At 37.4% G+C, this 21,502-nt stretch overlaps 1 protein-coding gene across 1 annotated transcript; it reads left to right on the top strand.

The window, feature by feature from the left end:
* The first annotated feature begins 13,971 nt into the window (after positions 1-13,971).
* sost (sclerostin) lies at positions 13,972-19,899 on the top strand. Its single transcript, XM_041265257.1, has 2 exons — positions 13,972-14,297; positions 17,757-19,899. The coding sequence occupies exons 1-2, from the start codon at positions 14,072-14,074 to the stop codon at positions 18,170-18,172; spliced, it is 642 nt and encodes a 213-aa protein (XP_041121191.1). The 5' UTR covers positions 13,972-14,071; the 3' UTR covers positions 18,173-19,899.
* Positions 19,900-21,502: the final 1,603 nt, after the last annotated feature.

Genomic DNA, 21,502 nt, shown 5'->3' with positions numbered 1-21,502 from the left:
TACTGAACTTAAATGTCAGTAATGCAAGTCGTATACCTGTCTATCACCAGTACTCTGATTCAAAGAAAGCTGGTTATCTGGAGAAATCTCTCTATGTGACAGCTCTGAATTCACTTTTGTACTTCTGGGTTCTGGCACAACCCAGGTCAGATAGACTAAAAGTAATTTATAGCAAGTTGGAATCCTCCTAGCTTTGATGGATATATAGGAAATTAGATTGATACGTAGATATCTGGAGTTATGTTTGTGTTTTTGTATATGTACTAGGTAGTAATAATATATAAATATAAAATGTTGTGTATATATGTGTGTGTGTGTGTGTGTGTATATATATATATATATATATATATATATATATATATATATATATATATATATATATATATATATATATATATTATATATACAAATATATACTTTTAGAATACATAAGATATGTGGATGACTGTAAACATCTTGGTTGCAGTGTGTAGGTGAAAGGGTGATGCAGGTGCTCCAGACAACAACAAACACAAAGTTCACGGTTCAAGTTCTTTATTTTCCTCATAAATAGTAATGCTGGCTCTACCCAACTATAGGTATTGCCAGCATCAAAACCAAGGGTTTGCAGTCACAAAATAATAATAACAAACAGACACAGGACACAAACACAGACACGTCTCTGGTCAGTGCATGCTCTCAGTGCAGGTGCGGTGCTGGAAACAGTGGTGCTGGTGTGTGTTCAGGTGCAGTGCAGTCCGGGTGTATTGCTGGCGTAAAGCGGCAGCTCCCAGATCCGTATTTAGCCATCTGGCGAAGATAAACACACACAGTTAAGCAAAAAGCAACACTTCACTCACAGTTTAATCGTCCTCATAATTGTCTCCCATTAACCACAAGAAAGAAACCGATTTTGGCTTCACGTCCCCCTAAAGTACCCTCAGCCCGACCCTTCGATATCTAGTTCAGTCACTTCTCCTCCAATGACTGAAACTTTGCTCACTTTACTAGGGCGATGACTCCTGGTACCGTGACGCCGCCCCCTTCCTGAATGGCTTCTGACTGCCCCTGGAATGAATTGCCCAACCACTCAGTACGAGGCACACAGTTCCTGTTGAATAGTGCCCTCACAGGTGGTGAGGGATATTATTGATTCACATTCATTCGCTGTCTGTCACAATGACATATTTCAAATATGGACACATGGAGAAGAATCTCTTGTACAGTTTAATAAATTAGCAAATGATATCCACCCTAACATTTCGGTGGATGTAAGGTGGACAGAATCTGAAATTGATTTCTTAGACACCTTGGTTAAAATTGAATCTTTACTTGAAACCTACTGATATGCATCAGTATCTATATATTATACTAAAAGAGCAATTCCTAAAGGACTGGGTATAAGGATAAAAACAACCTGTTCTGATGAAAATGACTGCAGAAAAACAGAAAGGAATTCAAAATAAATTGAGAAAAGTTTACAAACTCAATAGGAATGAACGTCTTGATTATAAGAAAAGTAGAGAGAGGATTAAGAGAGTACCATTAATAATTACATATTCTAAATTATTACCCAGCATTTAAAAAATAGTTTGGAATCATTTGCGTATACTTCATAATTCAGAAAAAATAAAAATATATACATTTCCGAAAGCACCGATCGTGGCTTTTAGAAGGGATGCAAATTTAGCTGACATTTTAGTCCACAGTAAACATAAAGGGGTCATAATACATTAAGGGACATTGCAACATGTAAAAGCACATGTAAAATGTGCAAATATATTGGTGGAGTGCTTTTCTCCTTGGGATGACATTAAAATGGAGTGTGCAGCATTTTCTTATAGACACATTGATGGATGGTGGCTCAATGACCTTCACAGCCTGTATAGTATATGTGTTTTTATGCACAGGGTAGTTATAATGTCATCAAAACCAAAGGATAACATTCCTAATCTAGTAGAAGAACGTTGTTCATTAAAAAGTGGTGTGTGTCCCCCCCTGTAAAAATGAATCTTTGTGCAATTAATAATGTTATCCTACATTAAACTGTAAATGTATCAGCTAAAGCTATAGCACCATCGATATACAGTACGTAAGGGTAGTTTATGGATCTGTTATAAGTGGTTATACATATAAATTATTTAATAATATATATTAAAACAGTAGATTCCTTTGTTGTTATAGGTATTCTTAGCATGTTGTTACCTATTAAGATAAAAGTATTGAAGTTTTTACACCAAAATACAATTCGCTGATAATACAATTGCTGTTTTGTCTCTATAAACAGTTTTATTTATAACTTTACACCCTGTATATTTAATTATGTTTGGGGTCTAGGTGCCATTTACAGTTTTGCAGTTTGACCCCAGTTTAGGACAAATATAAAATGACCCTTCCTGAGACTGTGGTTTAATTCTGAATGCACAAGAACACAGTATTGTGTAAAACTTACACCATATGACATTCCTATTACAAAATCTGGACCCCAGACTGTTCTCCATAGTAGCGTACTTATACAAACCTGTATGCATTCTCTGGGTGGAAACTTATAGATATTATTTTGACACATTTTGAACTGCACTGGCTATAGTAGAGAAGTGACCAAATGCGTGCAGAGCTTCCTACTCTGAATATGCTGTGTTGTATGTATATCACTACTTTCATCTGAACATCTACACTACTGCCTATGGTAATAATTTTATTACTTAAACTACAAATATTGTAAAATATTTGATTTCCTACCAATGTACTACAACCACATGGAACTACTCTGTTCGGGAGACAATTTTAGATACTGTAGTTTGCTGATGTATTACAGGCAACAGAATCCATGTGGGAAATACTGCCATCTAGTGATATAAGATTGTTTTACAAGATTTTTTTTTTTTTTTAATGCAAAAAATATTCTAAAGAATGGGTGTCCGTTACTCAATGCTTGTCTATGGTATTGTGCCTTGAAACTTTGACATGTGTCTTAAAAGAATAATTGCCTTCAAATGTATTTTTTTATCTTAATTTTCTGAATATGGTTGTGTTTGCAATTATTCTTAGTGGTTCTTGGTTCTGTTGCTCCAATATTTAGTTATTTTCATTTTTCTCTAAATCTGCCTTTAACTGGCTTTGAGTTTGTCTGGAGTATTCAGTGTTAGAACTGAAGTCCTCATTCCATTCATATCATGTAATAACGTGACCTTTCAACTGCCAGGGGCTGGTTCTCATTTCTAGTTGCCTGCCTGAACTTGTGTAACAAAGACCAGATCTGCCAAAATGTGCATAACAGCGCCCTCTAGTGAACAGCTACTTTTTGGTGGTGATACACAGCTGTGCACTAGATTGTGTTGGAACTTACTAATAATACATACTTATGTTACATATCTCTGTGGAAGACAACTAGTTTGAAAAGCATCTCATAAATTCAAGTCAAAGACAAATTTGAGTAACTGCAATAAGAATCACTCAGAATGACTAACATCATAAAAAATAAATATAAAAATAAAAAATGTTTTAAAAATAAGTTATTGCTTCCTTGAATTCAGTCAGGAAAACTAGCTCTCAGTACCAGGGAAGCTGTTTCAGCCAAGACTAGAAACACAAGAAGAGGTGCTCCCAGACACACTGCAGTATTTTACACCAAAGTTTATTCTCTTGGTCAACTCTAAACCCCCCTCCCCCAAATAGAACCACATTGCATAGCCAAGTTTCAAGCACAATGCAAATACAAAGTGTCGGACTCATTTTACTGCAAAGGGCATACAGTTGTTGATATATTGATTTATTTTTTTGTAAAACATGGGCCAAATTAAAATATTGTTTAAACGTTGTCTTTTCTTATTTTACATCTGATGAAGTCACCCTACATTTCAAAGGCTCTTAGAGCAGGGTTCTCAACCTCTTCATAAGAAACTGTCCCTCAAACTGGGCCATACAGCACCAGTTGCCTTTGTGAAGGCATTGGTCAAAGGGATTGTTTCTTTGACTTAACTTCTTATAATTTCACTACCTAGTTGCTTAAGCTATAACTTTAGGGCTTGTTAAGTATATGAGACCATATCATGGTCACTAATAACCATCCCAAAAGTTACTGCAATTAAGCAAACAAGCGTTTTCCTTAAATATTTAAAAAGTCAAGGTTATATTTTTTTCAACAAGTGTAGATGAATGTTAAATCAGTACCTGTACAGTATCCATATCAGTTACAAGTCCTGTGTCTTTTTACTATATTGAAATTGTTGTGTATACACAGACATTTTGAAAGAGCAGGTGTGGGTTAGCTCCATTGCAATGATAAACAGGACCATTAAAAGTATAGTTCGTTGTCTGTTTCATTCAGTGGCTTGAGGCTTAGCTGTGCTGAGCTTTCAGAAGTAAAGCCTGTTAAGTTTGAATTATTACAGGATATACCGATTCTGTACTGAGTTGGTATATGGTGGGATATACCAACTTGGGATACCAACAGAAGTAAGTGGGGCAGTCAGTTCCACTGTTGTATAATAAGTGACACCAGGGTAAGCACAGTAGCAGTTTCAGAAATGACAGTGGGAGGTTATCTATGAAGGCAGCAAACAGTTTCACTGCTGTCTGCTGGTTGAGAACCACTACCCTAGAGGACTCTACACATGTTTTGAATGACTTGTTTCATATGAGACAATTTGCTTGCATTTTAATTGGAAATAGACAGTAAAGATATAATCAACATCCTTTTGCCCTGAAAACTATCCAAATGTACTTTTTAAAGCAATGTTTTGATGTTTTTTTTGTTTTGTTTTGTTTTGTTCTTCTTGTATAACCTACTGTGACTGCTCACAAAGTGCTGTGTTTCTACTTATGCTGCAAAAACTGTGATTTTGCTTTGAACTGTAAAACAAAACATGTATATGTATATGCCATACAGTGTGCTTTGTGCAGACAATTGTAGCTAATTCACAAATATGGCATAAGAACACTACTAGTTATAAAACATATTAACAAGTTTACAGACCATGGTATAAAATCAGTATTACACGAATTACAATACAATGACAATAATGTCCAGTAGGGGGAACAATAATCCAGAACAGGTGTAAATTGTATAATTATATTGGTTAGAGATGCACTGGTCATCTAGGGTTTATTACAAGTTTTTTGAGGTTGTAAGTACTTTTTCTACACTGTAATCCTATTTTCTTTTTAAATGCTGATGCATTGTGTTTTTTGTTGTAATCTCTGGGGAATGAAACTTCCATAGACAACAATAACAAAAACAACAACAAAAAGAGTACACTCCCAGAATGCACCACTACCCAACATCACAAGAATACCGCATCAGGATGGGTACTATAGTCAACAGAACATCAACAGCTAGATGCAACTGGTATAATATACATCAACCACTGAGACAAACAACCTCTTGATTCTGTTTAAATCCCTATGCGAACACTATTTCTCAATAGATAAACATAGACATCTACACATTTGTATTGTTGTCTTCTCGGTGTGCGAGCGGAGAGCTACTTCACTTTCTAGAACACCCTTCTAATTTCTACATTGTTGACAGCATGTAAAGGGTTTGTGTGAACATCTGCCCTGAGGCCTTACACAAGAAATTATTGTATATTTTTTATTTGTGTGATTACTTTACAACAATAAAACAGGGAGCTGATCTCCTAGCTGATAAATACACTGATGTTTGTTGAAGTGCACTTGATTTAAGATTTTAGTGTTATTTTTTTTATGCAGAAGAGTTTTTTGTTAAACAATAAATGGTGAAAAAAAGACAATAGACTGGAATTCTGTTATTTATAGATCATTTTGTGTATTGCATTTATATAGTGCTTTTTATACAAAAGTATCGCAAAGTACAGTGTAGTACAGAGCAGAAAAAAAGAACAAACCACAATACACATGTATAGCATGTCACACATACAACTGCCACAATCAGACCATTTAAATAACAGATACACAATAATAATAATATAATAATAATAATAATAATAATAATAATACAAAAGCAGCAATTTTAAGGTTTCTTTAAAATCCACTAAGATAAGAAAGCCATTTTATAAAAGTGCATTTTTAGTCTTGACTTGAAAACTGTAACAGTCCCAGTTTCCCTGGCAAATGAAGGCAGAGCATTCCATAATTTAGGAGCTCTACAAGAAAAAGCCCTACCTCCTGTGCTGCTTTTGTTGACCCTAGGAATAACCAGCAGCCCCGCATCCTGTGATCTCAGAGTGCAGTTTGGAAAATACAGGGTCAGTAACTCCTGTAAATAACTAGGTGCTAATCCATTCAGGATGTGTGTGTGACTCCTCGGAAGGGGGAATGTCCCAAACGGAACTGCAGCGCGTAACTTTTGTGCATGGTAGCGAGCACCCAGGTGTACGAAGTGCAAGCGCGCCAGTATTGCAGCTGGTGTGTGGAGAAGGGATGGGTCTAAGGCTACAAGCTTTCAGGTTGAGGCGACAGCCTTGGAATTGCCTCATGGAATGCTGTTGCGTGGATGCACAGCGCCCTGCATTCCTTTTGCCCTGCGGAGAAGCTTGGTTGCCTGCCGCAGCTGTGGCCTGTAGGCGATCCCACAGGTCACCCAGTGGAGCAGTGGGCACTGGGACCATCCTTGTGAAACGACTGGGAGGCCTCGACCATCGGCTCGACCTACCCTGCGCCGGAGCACAGGGAGGGAGCAGCGTGATCACTTCCGAGATGCTTTGCACTGCCAATGTAAGATCTCCTCCACAGCTGGCCCGAAGGTATGTCCCAGGGATACTGGCACATCCAGTAATGCTGCCTTATCCACGTCAGGCACCCTTGCCTGCGACAGCCACAGCTGTCTGCGAGCTACCACCAGACTTGCCAGGCTCTGGCCTAAGGCTTGCCCTTGAAGACCGGAGATCTGGAGCAGCGTGCTTGCAAGGAGGGAAAGCTCAGTGGCCACCGGTTCTGGGAGCGGGGTCTCTGTGAGCACGCCATACAAGTACACGTGTTAGCCAGGTGGGTCACCGGTGCCTCCTCTGTATAAGCACTCTTCAGCTGTGTCTCTGTAACCCTGCACTGAGAGTTCAGGGACATCGGGGGAAATCCTGCCAGACCCAGCTGCTCCGCGCCTTCCAGTGCTGACGCCAGTCGATAACAAGAGGAGCGCGCACCTCTTCCATAAAATCAGGGAATGGTGGAAAGGACTGCAGTGGACATTGGATCCTTACCCACAGCACTCACATCCTGACAGTTGTGTTATTATTTTATTTAATTGTGAAATTCTGATTTTTGTTAGTTTGGCTAGGGTTTCATTGATAAACAGAAATTGAAATGTTGCATTGGCCTTATATTTAGAGATAGAGAAACAAGTAGTTATATTAACAATTCACAGGTTAGTTTAAGGAACTATTTAATCAGATATTCCAAGAGCATCTTGTACATATATGCTTGAGGGGAGAATATTTCAGGAGCAAAGAGTGGTCAGCTCTTGTACAGAAGCCCTGTATATACAGTTATTCAAAACTGTATATACAGTTTTGTGTAGATACTCCTGTAGTCACAGACGTTCCTAAAGACTTTTACAGTAGACACATAACCAGTGAGGTGATACTTGGTAACATTTTGATATGTTGACAATAGTATTACAACTGATGGTATGAACCAATATACACTTAATGGTAACCCATTGCAATGCCAAGGTAACATTTTAGTACCAGTGTGCTCGCGTATCAGGGCCACTGTGCCATATACGTTCCAAATCCATTGTGCTATGATTACTGATAATTCTGTGTAGATAGTGGTATCCTAATGGTATTTTTTTTTTTTTAACCTTGTCAATAAGAGTGGTCAGTTTTGTTATATACTAGTATGCACAACTGTGTACTTTCTCCAACCTAGCAAGTGTGGTGAATGACACCTGCCACAAATTGCTTTGTGTTGTCTTTTAAGCATATGTTTAATCTTTTTACAATTCTTTTAATGTTTTTTCAAATTATTCTGTCAAATCAGAAACACATGATCTTTTGCTTCACATTCCTTGCAAAGCACAAATAAAAAAGGCACACATGTGCAACACAGTGCTAATTATTGTAATACTGGAGAGGATTTGCTTGATTCAGCACTCAGATCTTCTTCCAACATGCTGACAACAGGAGTGTGTTATTTGATTAATAGTGTTGCTTCATTATTTTACAATCTTTGCAATTATTTAGGATGGAGCCAAGCAAGCTGAAGCATATTAAAAAAGTGTTGTGTCACTTAAAAAAATAAGGGGGACTAGCAACGTGGGACTGAACAGTGGGTTTATGATTTTAATTATTACCAATGGATATAAAATTGTTTCTAGGGAGAATTGTGAAAAGGGTTTTGTTCATTTGGGTAGGTTTAATAAAGTTTACTGTGTTATACTATGGTAAAGCTTAGGGTTTTTCATTTTCCTGTAATAAATCACTCACCTTTTGAAGTATTTGAACTCACTCGGGTTCTTAAGTGAGACATTGTGAATCCTGTTAAGTTTCAACACTAAATCCAATAGCAGGCAGATACATCCATATTTATTTATTTATTTATTTATTTATTGTATTTATATAGCACTTTTTTATACAACAGTATCGCAAAGTATTGTACAGTACATAGCAAAAAAAAAGAACAAACCATAATACACTTGTATAGCATGTCACACATACAACTGCCACAATCAGACCATTTAAATAACATTTTAATAACAGTATACACATAATACAAAAGCAACAATTTTAAAGTTACATTAAAACGCACTAAGATAAGAAAGCCATTTTATAAAAGTGTATTTTTAGTCTTGACTTGAAAACTGTAATGGTTCCAACTTCTGTGACAAATCAAGGAAGAGCATTCTATAATTTCTGAGCTCTAGAAGAAAAAGCCCTACCTCCTGTGCTGCTTTTGCTGACCCTAGGAATAACCAGCAGGTCGGCATCTTGCGATCTCAGGGTGCGGTTTGGAAGATATGGGGTCAGTAACTCTTGCAAATAAATAGGTTTCAATTCCATACTGCACAGGGAGCCAGTGTAAAGAGGCCAAAACAGGGGTAATATGTTTACTTTTCCTAGTTTTAGTCAGAATTCTAGCAGCACTATTCTGAACAAGCTGCAAGCAGGTTGCTCTTTAAAATCTATTGCATGTATTAGAATATAGAGTGATTTTATAATCAGGGATATCAAGATATTTAGTAAGTAAGAGGTTTGAATGGGGTTAAATGGGCAACAAATACCACTGTCTTTTATAATTTACTAATCTGTCAGAAATAATATTTTTCATTGGTACAACAGAGGTACAGTACGTTAAGAAATGTATCTGATCCCTTGTACAATAGATCGGCCTAGTCTCAATTAGTGCCATAGAGACAGAACCAACCCCCACCCCCCTCCAAGCCTTTACTTCTGGAGAGAAAACAGAAATTGGAGTATTTAGTCTTGCTTAGTAATTAGTGCATGGCTTTTCAAACCCAGTCCTCGGGATCCTGTGTGTCTGCTGGCTTTCATTTTCTGAGCTCTTGGTTACTTAACTATACCCTTAATTGAACAGGTAATTTGCTTATGTTGCACAGCCTGTAAATATTTTAAATAAAAAATAAATCACATCAGTCAATGTGAGCTTCATACAATGTGTCTTCACTTTTTAATTTGCATATATCAAAAAATTGGCTCGCACATGCCACCTTGTGGCTTTTTTTTATAGGTATCGTGTGAGTAAATTCTATAGAGGTTTTGCCCACCTCCCCCCCAACAAAAGGAAATTAAAAGAACATTATAGTTCCCCCTGTTAGGGGGTGTGGTGAATTCACTGACACAGGAGACAGAAATGGAATTGAACACACCACATGGGGTGCACTGATTTATTTAGTCCAGCAGATGGCACTGTTGCACTATGTAGGAACGCTACCAACGATGGTAAACATTCCTTCGTTATATTCAGTTCCAGCGCACTCACATGTGCGTAAATAATAATCAAAACAGAAAGCACAAAAGGAAAAAGGGAAAATAAAACACTGTTAACAAAACTACAAATGAAAGTTACTGTGTCCTGCAGCTGCTCACAACTGTCGCTATCTGATTGGGATCAGGTTTCAGCTACGCATTGCTAATCCCTCACTGTACTTCTGGAGTTGCCCAACCTTCCCCAGCTACCTACGTACGTCCCACTTGGGTATGCAGAAATGACTACGTTGTTATAGCGGCTATCTTCTTCAGCCATGCTTGCCTTTTCGTTCTCTTACTCCAGACCCTGGAGTTCTTTTTTGGGTTTGTTTATTACAGCTTTTCGAACCCAGCTTCGCTGTGTTTCTCCTACAAGGGCAAGAGTGATGGAATAACAAAGTGTTATTTTTATAGGTTGAGCGACCCCCCCCCCCCCAAGGCCCGCCTCCCGACCACTCAGAGAGGGAGAGACAACACACCCTCACACAACCTCTCTGTGCCTCTCTCTTAAACAGTAGTCAATTTCAAGTTAGCTATAACATTTTATAAGTAACATGAACTCTGCAACTGTTTAAGAAATTAACACAATTAAAATGGTCTAATTTAGCAAATTATTAGTTCAATTAAGCATTTATTTAAGCGATTGAGAGCTCAGTTGGAATGAAAAACAAGAAGACACAGGGGGTCCCCAGGACCGGGTTTGGGAACCCCTGCACAAGTGGTTAGCATATGAGGATTTGATTTGTGAGGTCTTATATTGTATCCCCAGCTGAGGTTAAATAAACCCAGATGCAAACATACAATGAGTATTTGGAGAGCGTTTCCTTGCCATGTTTAGTGGGTTTCAAATTGATGCAGACACTTGAGCTTTATTCTTTTTTAAAAACCTTTCCTCCTTAAAAGTTTTACCACAAGATTCTTGGACATGACAGTTATGTACTGTGCACCAGAAATAAATTACAGAAACGGCAACTTGTCATGTCATGGCAAGAAATTGACAGTTGTACCTTTAAGAGATGAAACTTTGCCTTATTTAGTTGAAAGAAGGAAACATGGCCAACAACACTTTATTCACAGCCTGCCATTTTATACACTCCTTTCTGCATTCATTTACCGTCTTTATTCAAAATCTCCAGTGCTGTTATCCTGCCATCCTTAATAATTAAACATCTCTCTCCTTGGGATCTTGCTGTTTCCTCAGGTCACATATAATATCAGATTCAACTAAAGACATTTTTGAAAAAATGAAATAACACAAATTCTAACTGCTCCAAATACCATAGCAACGCCTTCAGAAAGGGATCCCCGCCCCATGGTGAGTTGTCATGGTAACAAGTCGCTTTGTGAGGCACTCAAAGTTTTTGCCTCACGCACCAGTTAAGTTAGCAATGTATTTTCTTTGAAAATCTTTCATGGCATTTGTACATTGATTTATGAACTTTACTTTTATACTTATCATTTAAAACTTCCATCATTTTCCATGCATAAAATGAGATTTCCCTTCGCCCATGTTACCCTATGTGAGAACAGTATCGACTGCATAGATTCTCACTATCATATATCTTAGAAATGTTACCAAAATAAACTTGCTAAAGTTTTACTTCTGACATTTATTGTTAAACCTAAAGAATAACCAAGTGCCTTTGGCTAATGACCAAATGTCTTTCCAATCGCTTTCGCACATTGCAAGGTTTCAGGAGTCCCGTATAACTACAAGTACCATTGTATGATGTCTTTGTGACGTTTTGTGTTATGACCAAAGTATTGTAGCGTTTCACGTAGAAGGCAGAAGACAACACATTATTAGGAAGCTATCTTTCAGCACCCTGTAGAGTCCACTGCTCTACAAGCTCTACCTGCTTCTCTGCTTGTCTGGGAACAACCAAAAGAGCGTGCAGCACCCATACTTATAACATAGCTCCGCCCCTTTATGCTAATCGAGTGCCAGAGTTCGTACACATCCTATTGGTCCCCAGCATCACAGCAGACCTAATGGGCACAGACAAACAACAGCCAATGACAGGGAGGGATACCGGGGGACCCTGCGTGCAGGCTAGCTCATAGATGACACACAGGGATACAGCTAGCCCCCAACTGCAGGCAGTACAGATGGGGGAAGGAACACTATACAACGGTAACAACAATACACAAAGACAGTGGAAATACAGTACAAAAAACAGATGCAGGGATCACTACAGTATGATTTTCTGTTGAAAAGTTCTAAATGATTTAATTTGCATTTAACAGAATGTTATTTTCATCAAACTACATATTTGGAGCAGAATAACATCCTTCAACACCATTTCAAATTGTTTTATACGTAGCTTTAACATAATATTGGTTGTTCTCCATAAGTGGACCCTAATATTGTTCATTGATGATTATTTTGTTACTGAGAAATGTGTATGCAGAAATAACTATATTGTAACAACATAGGTCATGGCATCATTGTAGGACTCTTTGTCTGTCGTGTTTCTTTTGTCATGTCTCGTCTCAATAATTGCATGTATTGTAAGAGGCTGAGGGAAGGGAGGCAGTGTGCGTGTGATGGGATTTGCCTCCTTCCAGCTGTCGAGTGATGCATCAGTCGGAATCATTCTTCGCCACTCTCCAGGAGCCAGAAGGTTGTGGGGAATTGATCCTACTGGTTCATGCGTGGTGGTGGGTGGGGCCCCTCCAAGTCTATATAAAGGGGGAGCAAGCCGCCCTCCGCAGTGAGACACCGCGCCAACACTTGAATTTGAAGGGTAGCTGAGAGTCTATGAGAGACTGAGAGAAAGGGGCCTGAGCAGTGAAACAGTTCAAAGAATCCAGAAGCGAGTCGGAAGAGGGAGAAAGAGTCTGATAGAGTGGGTGTTTGAGAAAAAAAGGAGAGAGAGAGAGAGAGAGAGAGAGAGAGAGAGAGAGAGAGAGAGAGAGAGAGAGAGAGAGAGAGAGAGAGAGAGAGAGATGTACAAAAATACATATATTAGCTTTGGTAAATCATAAGATTAACTGGTGTAGGACGAGAAAGTGGTACATCATCAATATGTGGCACGTGTACCAAAACCTGACCCCCATTACATCAGAAAATGGTAGGCTGCAGATGCTGTGATTAACTACTGCACACATCATTACTAACAAGACAAACTAGTTCACCCACAAAATCGTGTATGTTTACAAATTTAGAGAACTCAATTTGTTGCGCTTCAGTTAAAGTAATTAAGTTGCGACACTGAATTGAATTGTGATATATATATATATATTATATATATATATATATATATATATATATATATATATATATATATATATATATATTAAATAAGAACTTTGAGGGCCAAACTCAAATCATCGCACCCGTTTCAGATGGGTGTTTCCTTGTTTTCTGAAGGGGCAAGCGTAGTCACGGTGTAGCACTTTTTAACGTGTACCACAAAATAACACCACACCGGTATATGTCTCAAAAGCAATCTATTCATAATTTCTGACATCACCTTACCGCAGCATATACATTCTGTGCATACGTAGTCCTGCTTGTGCGAGGATCACAATGCCATGACGTTTCTCATGAGAAAAACCATGCGATTAATCCCTTAGAATTGATACCATCTGCCAAATTATCTTTAGAACAATACATGACTGTTACTCTATCGCCAGGGCAACCAAGTAAATACAAAGGTAGGCCCAATGTTACAAAACTTTAAAGCCAAGTGTGCACATTTTTATTTAATATCTGGAGGGATGCAGTATAAATGTTCAGCATGATGAACGCTGTAGGGTTAAAACCAGACACAAAGGCTGTCATATAATTTAATATAACAGCAATGTAAGCACACATACTTTTTAAGACAAACCATTGTGTCTATTTAAATTAAATAAAACGACAGGCGGCAAAGAAATGCATACTTTTGTATAAGTAGATTACATGAATCCTGTCTTCCTAACATCTTATAGTAGAGGAAATCCTGTACTAGTTGAAGAAAACTTGCGCGCACCTCTTAACGCCCCTAAGCCCTCTTGACTTGTGAATGAATGGATCGTGTTGGACCACTCCCACCCCTTGTAAGAGTTTAATTGTCTGGTTTTGCAAAACCAGGGTATTTAAATAGCTGCAGCAGTTTGGGTCTGAGTGGAATTCTAATTTTACGCTCTAGTACTAGTTCTCCTGAGTTGAGCTCTGCCTGTCTCAGTACTTCATCACAATGCACGTATCTTCGATGTTCGTCTATGCTGGCTTCTTTTTGATGTTGCAAAGTTATTTCCGCGCCGTGCAAGGTTGGAAAGTATTAAAAAACGATGCTACAGAAATCATACCAGAATACCACGAAGACATACGGCAACCAGAACCCGCGGATCAGTCAAACAGTACCATGATGAACCGGGCGAAACACGGGGGAAGGATGGCATCGTCCAATAAACCAGTTTATAGTAAGGTTTTTGTTTTGAACTAAAATAATACAGTGGACACAATGTCAAATCTATATGATTGAAGTACAGTATAGCATGCATAGCTTTGTAGCAAGATTGTATTGAGCGCTATTATTACATTAATTTTGATAATGCACAATAGGTATATGATGCACAATAGGTATTAATTAAAAACACATAAACGTTTTTTGACCAGAAAAATAATTGTTAAATTATTCAGAATATGAAATTAAAGAAGAATAAACACCCTTGCTTCTCAACAGTCTTTGAGAATAGCCTAAGCCATAATATATGCACTGATTCCTGTCACGCATGAAACGGAAATGATTGGGTCTTTATTTAATTTCGAAAGTAAACTGACCAACACGTTAACATACATGTAAGTATAAGTTACCGTACCTCGTATCTAAAACGTTTGATAGGCAATGTATTGAATGTTTAACGTTAGCCAAAATCTGTGCAATAGCAAATGACAGCGGTAAAGATTTTATGTGGACTATAATAACCAAAACTACGGCTTAATATTATGCAGACTAAACTGAAACGTGCAGTTGTCCATATGAGCATAAACCCGCTATTTTAGAAAAAAAACAAACATTATAAGTAAACCGTGTTAAGAATTGAGAACCAGTAATACGGTTATTAAAAACAAAACAAAAAAAAAGTGGTGTGGATAATTTTTATGAATGGAAGGGTTCTCCCTTTCAAACAGATGCAACGCTACACCCCAGACTATATGTTTACTCAGACCCTAAAAGAGCGCCTAGAGTGCCTCTAATACTCATTCCATTCAGATGTGCATTGTCTGCTTCACGTGCAGGTGTTAATGCAAAACTGCCCACTAACACGCTATTAAAACGTCAACACATGTTCCTACCACACACACACACACACACACACACACACACACACACAGTTTGAATAGCTTAAATAGCATCATGCATTTTAAGTCTGCAGTATAGGAGAACACACTGATAGGGTTCAGTTTACATTCTAAACCTTAATCTAGTTACCAAATGGACTGGACATGGGATTACTATTTATAAGTATATTTTGTTGCAATTTATTTGGATAAAAACAAAACATTCTTAAATAACAATACAATTCACATTTCTATAGTGCCTTCACAAAAAAAAAAAAAAAACTGATTTAATTAAAGAATTGCAAATGTAAAAGCTTCATTGTGTAGTTATCCAGTTACTTAAATAGCCTTAGGGTGGCAGTAAGTTGTTACCAGACAAATGGCCAAATCAGCCCTACTTTCCATATAAGAAATACTTTTACAAGTACTAATATTAGCACTGTACAAATATTTGAATATTCAAACAGTGCATGAATATATTCAGTGGCAAAAATGACCATGTTCACCTTTGCTCATATAACATAATTTTAAATGACTTGATCTAAAAGATACCATGGAAACCAATGTATAGATGACATCAGAAATCGATAAACTCACATTCTGCAGAGCAGAGTTTCTTTCTTTTATTCAATTGGTAATTTGATGGGGTACTGGGATTATTTTGTACTGTAATATGGTATGAGTTATACATTTGTTTTCCTTTAAAATTAAAGTGCAATATTTGTTAAAATTTTGACAGAATATTCAAACATGAAAAACCCATGTCCTAGCACTCAGAAATACTGTAGTTTGTTATAGTCCAGTATTAACTGTAGTACCTTTGGGAAAAGTTGTGGTCAGTGCTATGAACGTGTCCAAGGCAGCCCTACTTTCTGGTTTATACCAATTAATATATTAGTTTCACAAATGTGCCTCACACTACTATAACAGTTAACCCCCATCCCTTCCTCAAGTCTTAGGCCAGTGATCTAAATGGTACTTAGTACAATATAACCCTAATGATTTACAGCCTTGTAAACCCATTATTGAAGCTATTCAAGCTGTTATTTCCAAAGAATTGGACAAATTAAAGGAAAAAAAAAAAAACAGCCCATCTGTTTGCCAAATTTTAAATTCCAACTTGGCTTGTCTGAACTGGAAAATCTGACAACTTTAAGAAGGTTGATTTGCAAAGCAAAAAGGATATGCTATGTTAGGATTGAAATCAGTAAAACACACAATAGGGATTCAGACTACACCTAATTCTATATTTATATAAACCATTCCTCTGGTAAATATTCACTGTAAATTTGCTTTCCCAAAACCTTGCTTTAGCATGACATTTACCACTTTACACTATGTTTGTGTCTGATGCCCTTATCAGGAACAGTGAAATGTTGGCGGTCTCAATTTTGCTATTAGTGGTCTACCAGTAATTTGAAACAATTTCTGCTCAGGAAAAGTTCAGGACTGACGGGCATGGAGGAAACATGATTGAGGTTTATTGGCAGTAGTTTAAGTAAACAGTAAAACCCGACAGGGTGGGTGGTATTGGGCAATAACGGACCGCTCAAGGGCTTAATGAGGCCCAACGCTGCAGGCGGAAATACCGGACCTTCCAGGGAAATACTCTGGAAGGTCCAGTATTTCCCAATACCACCCACCCTGAGGGTCTTACCATGCTTAGAAAATGGGCAACTGTTATCAAAAAAAAAAGACAGAAACAAGTTTTGTGGTTTAAAACGTGGTGAGTATGTGGCTCAAGGATATCTGTCCAGGTGAAAAGGCACTTATGCTGGTACTTTTTATTTCCAGGTCATCTATTGAAAGTTAATGTACTTCTCTGGCGAGGGTACTAGCCAATGAGATGTCTTGAAATAAAAAGGCCATTTAGTAAATGGTTGTAAATAAAGAAGTGCTAATGTTTTTAAAGTAATTTTCTTACCTCTTATTAGCTTAATTATAAACATGTAGTTTTTTATGTGAATTCACACTAATATGTAAACAGAAAAACTGCTGCATCCTGGTAGAGGGTCACATGGTCTTACTGCACCAGATAGAGTGAGTTAGTAATACAGCAGATGAAGTGATTAGGTACCAAGAAACAGCAGCAGCTTCCCACCTATTGCATTATCTTCACTTTCAAACCTGATGTACACAATACAAGCAGAGAGAGAGAGAGAGAGAGAGAGAGAGAGAGAGGCTGCCTCAATTAAACAAGCATTAATTGATTAAAATGCCCTGTTACCTTATTTGGAGCCTCACACCTCACACACACACACACACACACACACACACATATATTTTACTACCACATGCAAAGGATTTTTTTTTTTTTTTTGCTTTTTATTTTTTAATACAGCAAAGTTTTCTCAATGCATAGATTATATTATTGTATATGTATAATAATATGCATCTTTTCAGTTGTATTGGAAAGCTTCGCCAAAAGAGTACACTTTTTATTTGCTTATTGCTTTTGGATAATAAATTGTTAATGTAATTATTATTGTCGATTTCTGCCTGTTTGATATTTTATTAGAACATTGCTTGCAAATTGCACCATACATTTGCTTTCATGAAGTTCCAGTTCCTCTAACTTGCTCTCTATTGCTCTGTAGGAGCTTCAGACCTGAGCTGCAGAGAGTTGTGCTCCACTCGATACATAACGGACGGACCCTGCCGCAGCAGCAAGCCAGTAAAAGAGCTGGTCTGTTCGGGCCAGTGTGTCCCGTCCCACCTCCTCCCTAACTCCATCATCCGCGGGAAATGGTGGCAACACAACTCCTCTGACTACCGCTGCGTCCCGGCACACTCCCGGATCCAGCGAGTGCAACTTGAGTGCCCCAACAATGAGAACAGGACTTACAAAATCCGAGTGGTGACATCGTGCAAGTGCAAGCGTTACACCCGCCACCACAACCAGTCTGAGTTCAAAGAGAAGGTGTCACCCAAGCCCAGGAGGAGCAAGAAGAGGTCTCGCCTTTCCAGAGTGAGAAGCAAGGGGAACAACCATGAGATTGAGAGCGCTTACTAAACAGAAAACAGCCAGGAGCGATTACAGACTGTTTGCCTAAGATCTGCCCAGCTTTTGGAAAAGCAGAAACATTACCAAGGGTTGCAAAGCTGTGTGCTCAGTATGGACAGTGCATTTTCTTGGGAATCTTTCCTGTGTTTTTATAACTTTATTTGCATGTTCTGTTGAGTCCTAGTCATTTATTAACGGCACATCGGACAGTGTGAATGTCTCAAGGGTACACTCTGGTGGGAAATATATTTCCCAGTGGAAAAGCTAGTTCATTTAACAGATTCCTTCACATGATCAAGATGGACAAAGGTACTTTTAACACAAACCCATAGAATAGCAATTTGTCCCCTTCTAATAAAAATCTCTCCAATAATAAAGGTGGATAATGTTTATCTTTAGATAATTGAAACATGATTCCATAAACTAGACTATACCCTGAAAGCAGCATTTTTTTGTCAATATTTAGAGAGGCACATCCATTTTCTTTTATCCAAATCTCCAATGTTTAGATAGCCTTGGTTTGGTTGAAAGACTACTTTCAAACTTCTTAATGTGCCATACTATTTATCACAGGGTGGAGCACCTTACAATAGAAACCAGCTGACAAATGTATCCTTGGCATTTCATAATGGATGGCATTTTGGAATTGTTTTGTTGTCTGAGTCTGCAATCTTGCTCGTGCCAGTATTCTTAAAATGGCTTGGCAGTTTGGGACCACGAACCTGGAATGAGGGGAAAAGCATCTTAGCAAACAAAGAAAAAGATAGATCTAGATCTACAAACTGATCAAAAACTTGTAGCAGTGTGCCAAGCATAGAATCAGAACTGTGACTTGTTTTAATTGGCAAATTATTCCCACTCTTGCTTTGCGCAAAGTCTGATTTGATGTTACTCCCCCTTATATAGGTCTACATGATACTAAGGCTTCTGCATCGTGAGTCTTAACAGCATGTTTACAGCCAGCAATGTGTACAGATGATGTTCGAAAAAAAAAAAGTGCATAACCTCTTGATATGCTCTTGTAAAAATGTGTTTGGCTTCCACATACAAAGGGATCGTCAAAAGTAACCATCAAAATTGTAACGCTATTACTATCAAGACACACCTCATGATGTCAATTAACAACAGACTTATCTTTTGGCCTTAACATGTGTTTAGAGTTAAGGTGTCTAGATTTATTTTAGTCATCCATAACTATTAAGCATTCAGTACAGCTACATTTAGAAATGCTAAAATAAACTTAATTAATTCAATTGACTTTATTAATCTTCCTTTATTATTTCTATAGAGATACATTAACTAGCATCTCATCCAGTAGACATTAAAGCAACTGGTTGCTGTGCAAATTAGCATCACAGCAGTATTTCTGTTGAAAGCAAAATATCCAATTAAAAAAAGCAGTGTATTGTGAAAATGACTGTACAGTATATCGTTTGTATAGACTGTATGTCTTTCCATTGTCTTGAACAGAATTTAAAGGGATCTTGACGATAGTAACTATTACAAAGAATGAATTGCATATTTATTTTTTCTCATTTAAATTATTTATGCAAAGTTGTTGTTGTGTTGTAGTGATATGAGAACTATTATTACCATATAAAGTATTAGTGTATTATTTCAAAGTTTAAAAAAAAATATATGAATATAGTGGAAAATATAAAAGTCACGTTGCAGTTATTTTATTACATAATTGATGTTTCTTGTCTTTCTACAACAATAAAAAAATAAAAAAAGACCTGCCAAAATACTGTCAGTGTGTTGTATATCATGCCTATGTAAAAGTCTGTCCAATCTGTCGTTTAGTTCACTGTGACAGAAGCTCACTTACAAAAAGGGAATACAGCCCTTATAGATCACAAAATACATTTAAAAAAATGTGAATTCTTCTGACACGCAAATGTAAGCACCTGTTTCTTTACACTTGAAAAAGAGATGTTTAACGTCTTGAATGCTTTTGTTTTTATATCATAGTTAATCTAATAAACACCATCAATGATGGAGGTGTTGTAGTGATACCTTATCACTGAGAAGAGGATGGGCAATTGTTATAGCGGCAGTATTGCCAACTCTCGCAAATTCATCGCGAGACACGCGATTTCTAAGTTAAAGTAAGACCTGCTCGCGATCTCACAACAGTACTGTTGGATCTCGGGATTTTTCGCTTTTCAAGCATTTGCTAAAAATACAACACTCCAGTAGCTGTAATCACAGCAGCTGCCTGGGCAGCAGTACCAGGTACGGTAATAGATAATGCTGTTTGTAATGCTGAATGGTGATCTGGATTGTCTGATTTTGTTATGCATTTAGAAAAGCACTAATAGAGGTTTGTAAGAGCTTTGAGGTGTTAACAACTCAATATAAGCTGTTGTTAGCAAGCATTCAAATATTGGTTCATGTTTTGAAAAATAAAATCTCACATGCCAGATCTCTTGATTTCTAAGACTTTGTCTTGTGATTTCTGCAGAGGTGTGGTTGGCAATACTGGTATTCATTGTCAGACCCATGCAATGCCTAGCAAGGCTGTTTGTGTAACACTACTAGTTTTTAGCTATATCTCCAACTATCATCTGAGTGAACAATAAAGCTCTCCAAGGAAGCATAGATTTTACAATCACTTGGAATGTCTGAGAGTTCATTCACAAATAGCACAGGGGCCTTTTGATAAAGAGCTGTTACACCACAGGAAGGAATTTACAAAACTGTGTTTTAACAGTCCATTAGCTCTACTAACATTATCAGCCAAGGCGTCTGTAAAAACAGACTACCCACACCAAAAGTGAATGCTGCTCTTGCATTCATAAAGCATTGTTTTTTAAGTTCTTTTACAGGATTCTTATTGGAATCAGAATGGATTATTTAATTTAGGCAGACTCAATCAATCTCTTAACAAAATGAATGCTAATTTAGATTTAATTTGTTAAAATATTTTTTTGTTTAATGATCCGTTTTATATCATAGAGGTGAGGAGGGATATAATCAGGGTGTTTGTTCAGCACAGGTAGCTTTTAAACAGACGTACACCAACAGCCAGCAATTAACTGTTTTCCAGTTTAGGATAACTTTACTTCTTTTGCTTACATGTTAATTATAACTGACAGGATTTACAAAGCAGAGACCCACCGGTAACAGGTCCAGGTTGTAGTAAAATTCATATAATAGAAAATGGCATTTATCAAAGTATTTAAAATTAAGATAATCTGTAACTTCCATACCATTAACCTACATTGTTATTTGGTCCAAGTTTAATACACATTCACAACTGACAAGGAGTTTGTACAGCTCACACAAATTAGCTGAAACAAACAGGCTGTGAAAACATTCAATTCAAAATCATGAAAC

Source organism: Polyodon spathula, chromosome 12, assembly GCF_017654505.1.
Source record: "Polyodon spathula isolate WHYD16114869_AA chromosome 12, ASM1765450v1, whole genome shotgun sequence".
Taxonomy (NCBI): domain Eukaryota; kingdom Metazoa; phylum Chordata; class Actinopteri; order Acipenseriformes; family Polyodontidae; genus Polyodon; species Polyodon spathula.
Note: the sequence above shows the minus strand (reverse complement) of the source record. Positions and strands in the feature narration are given on the sequence as shown.

Coding starts and splice junctions, on each gene's coding strand:
- sost (XM_041265257.1), top strand. CDS start 14,072: ATGCACGTATCTTCGATGTTCGTCTATGCTGGCTTCTTTTTGATGTTG. Junction 14,298..17,756: donor GTCCAATAAACCAGTTTATA/GTAAGGTTTTTG, acceptor ATTGCTCTGTAG/GAGCTTCAGACCTGAGCTGC.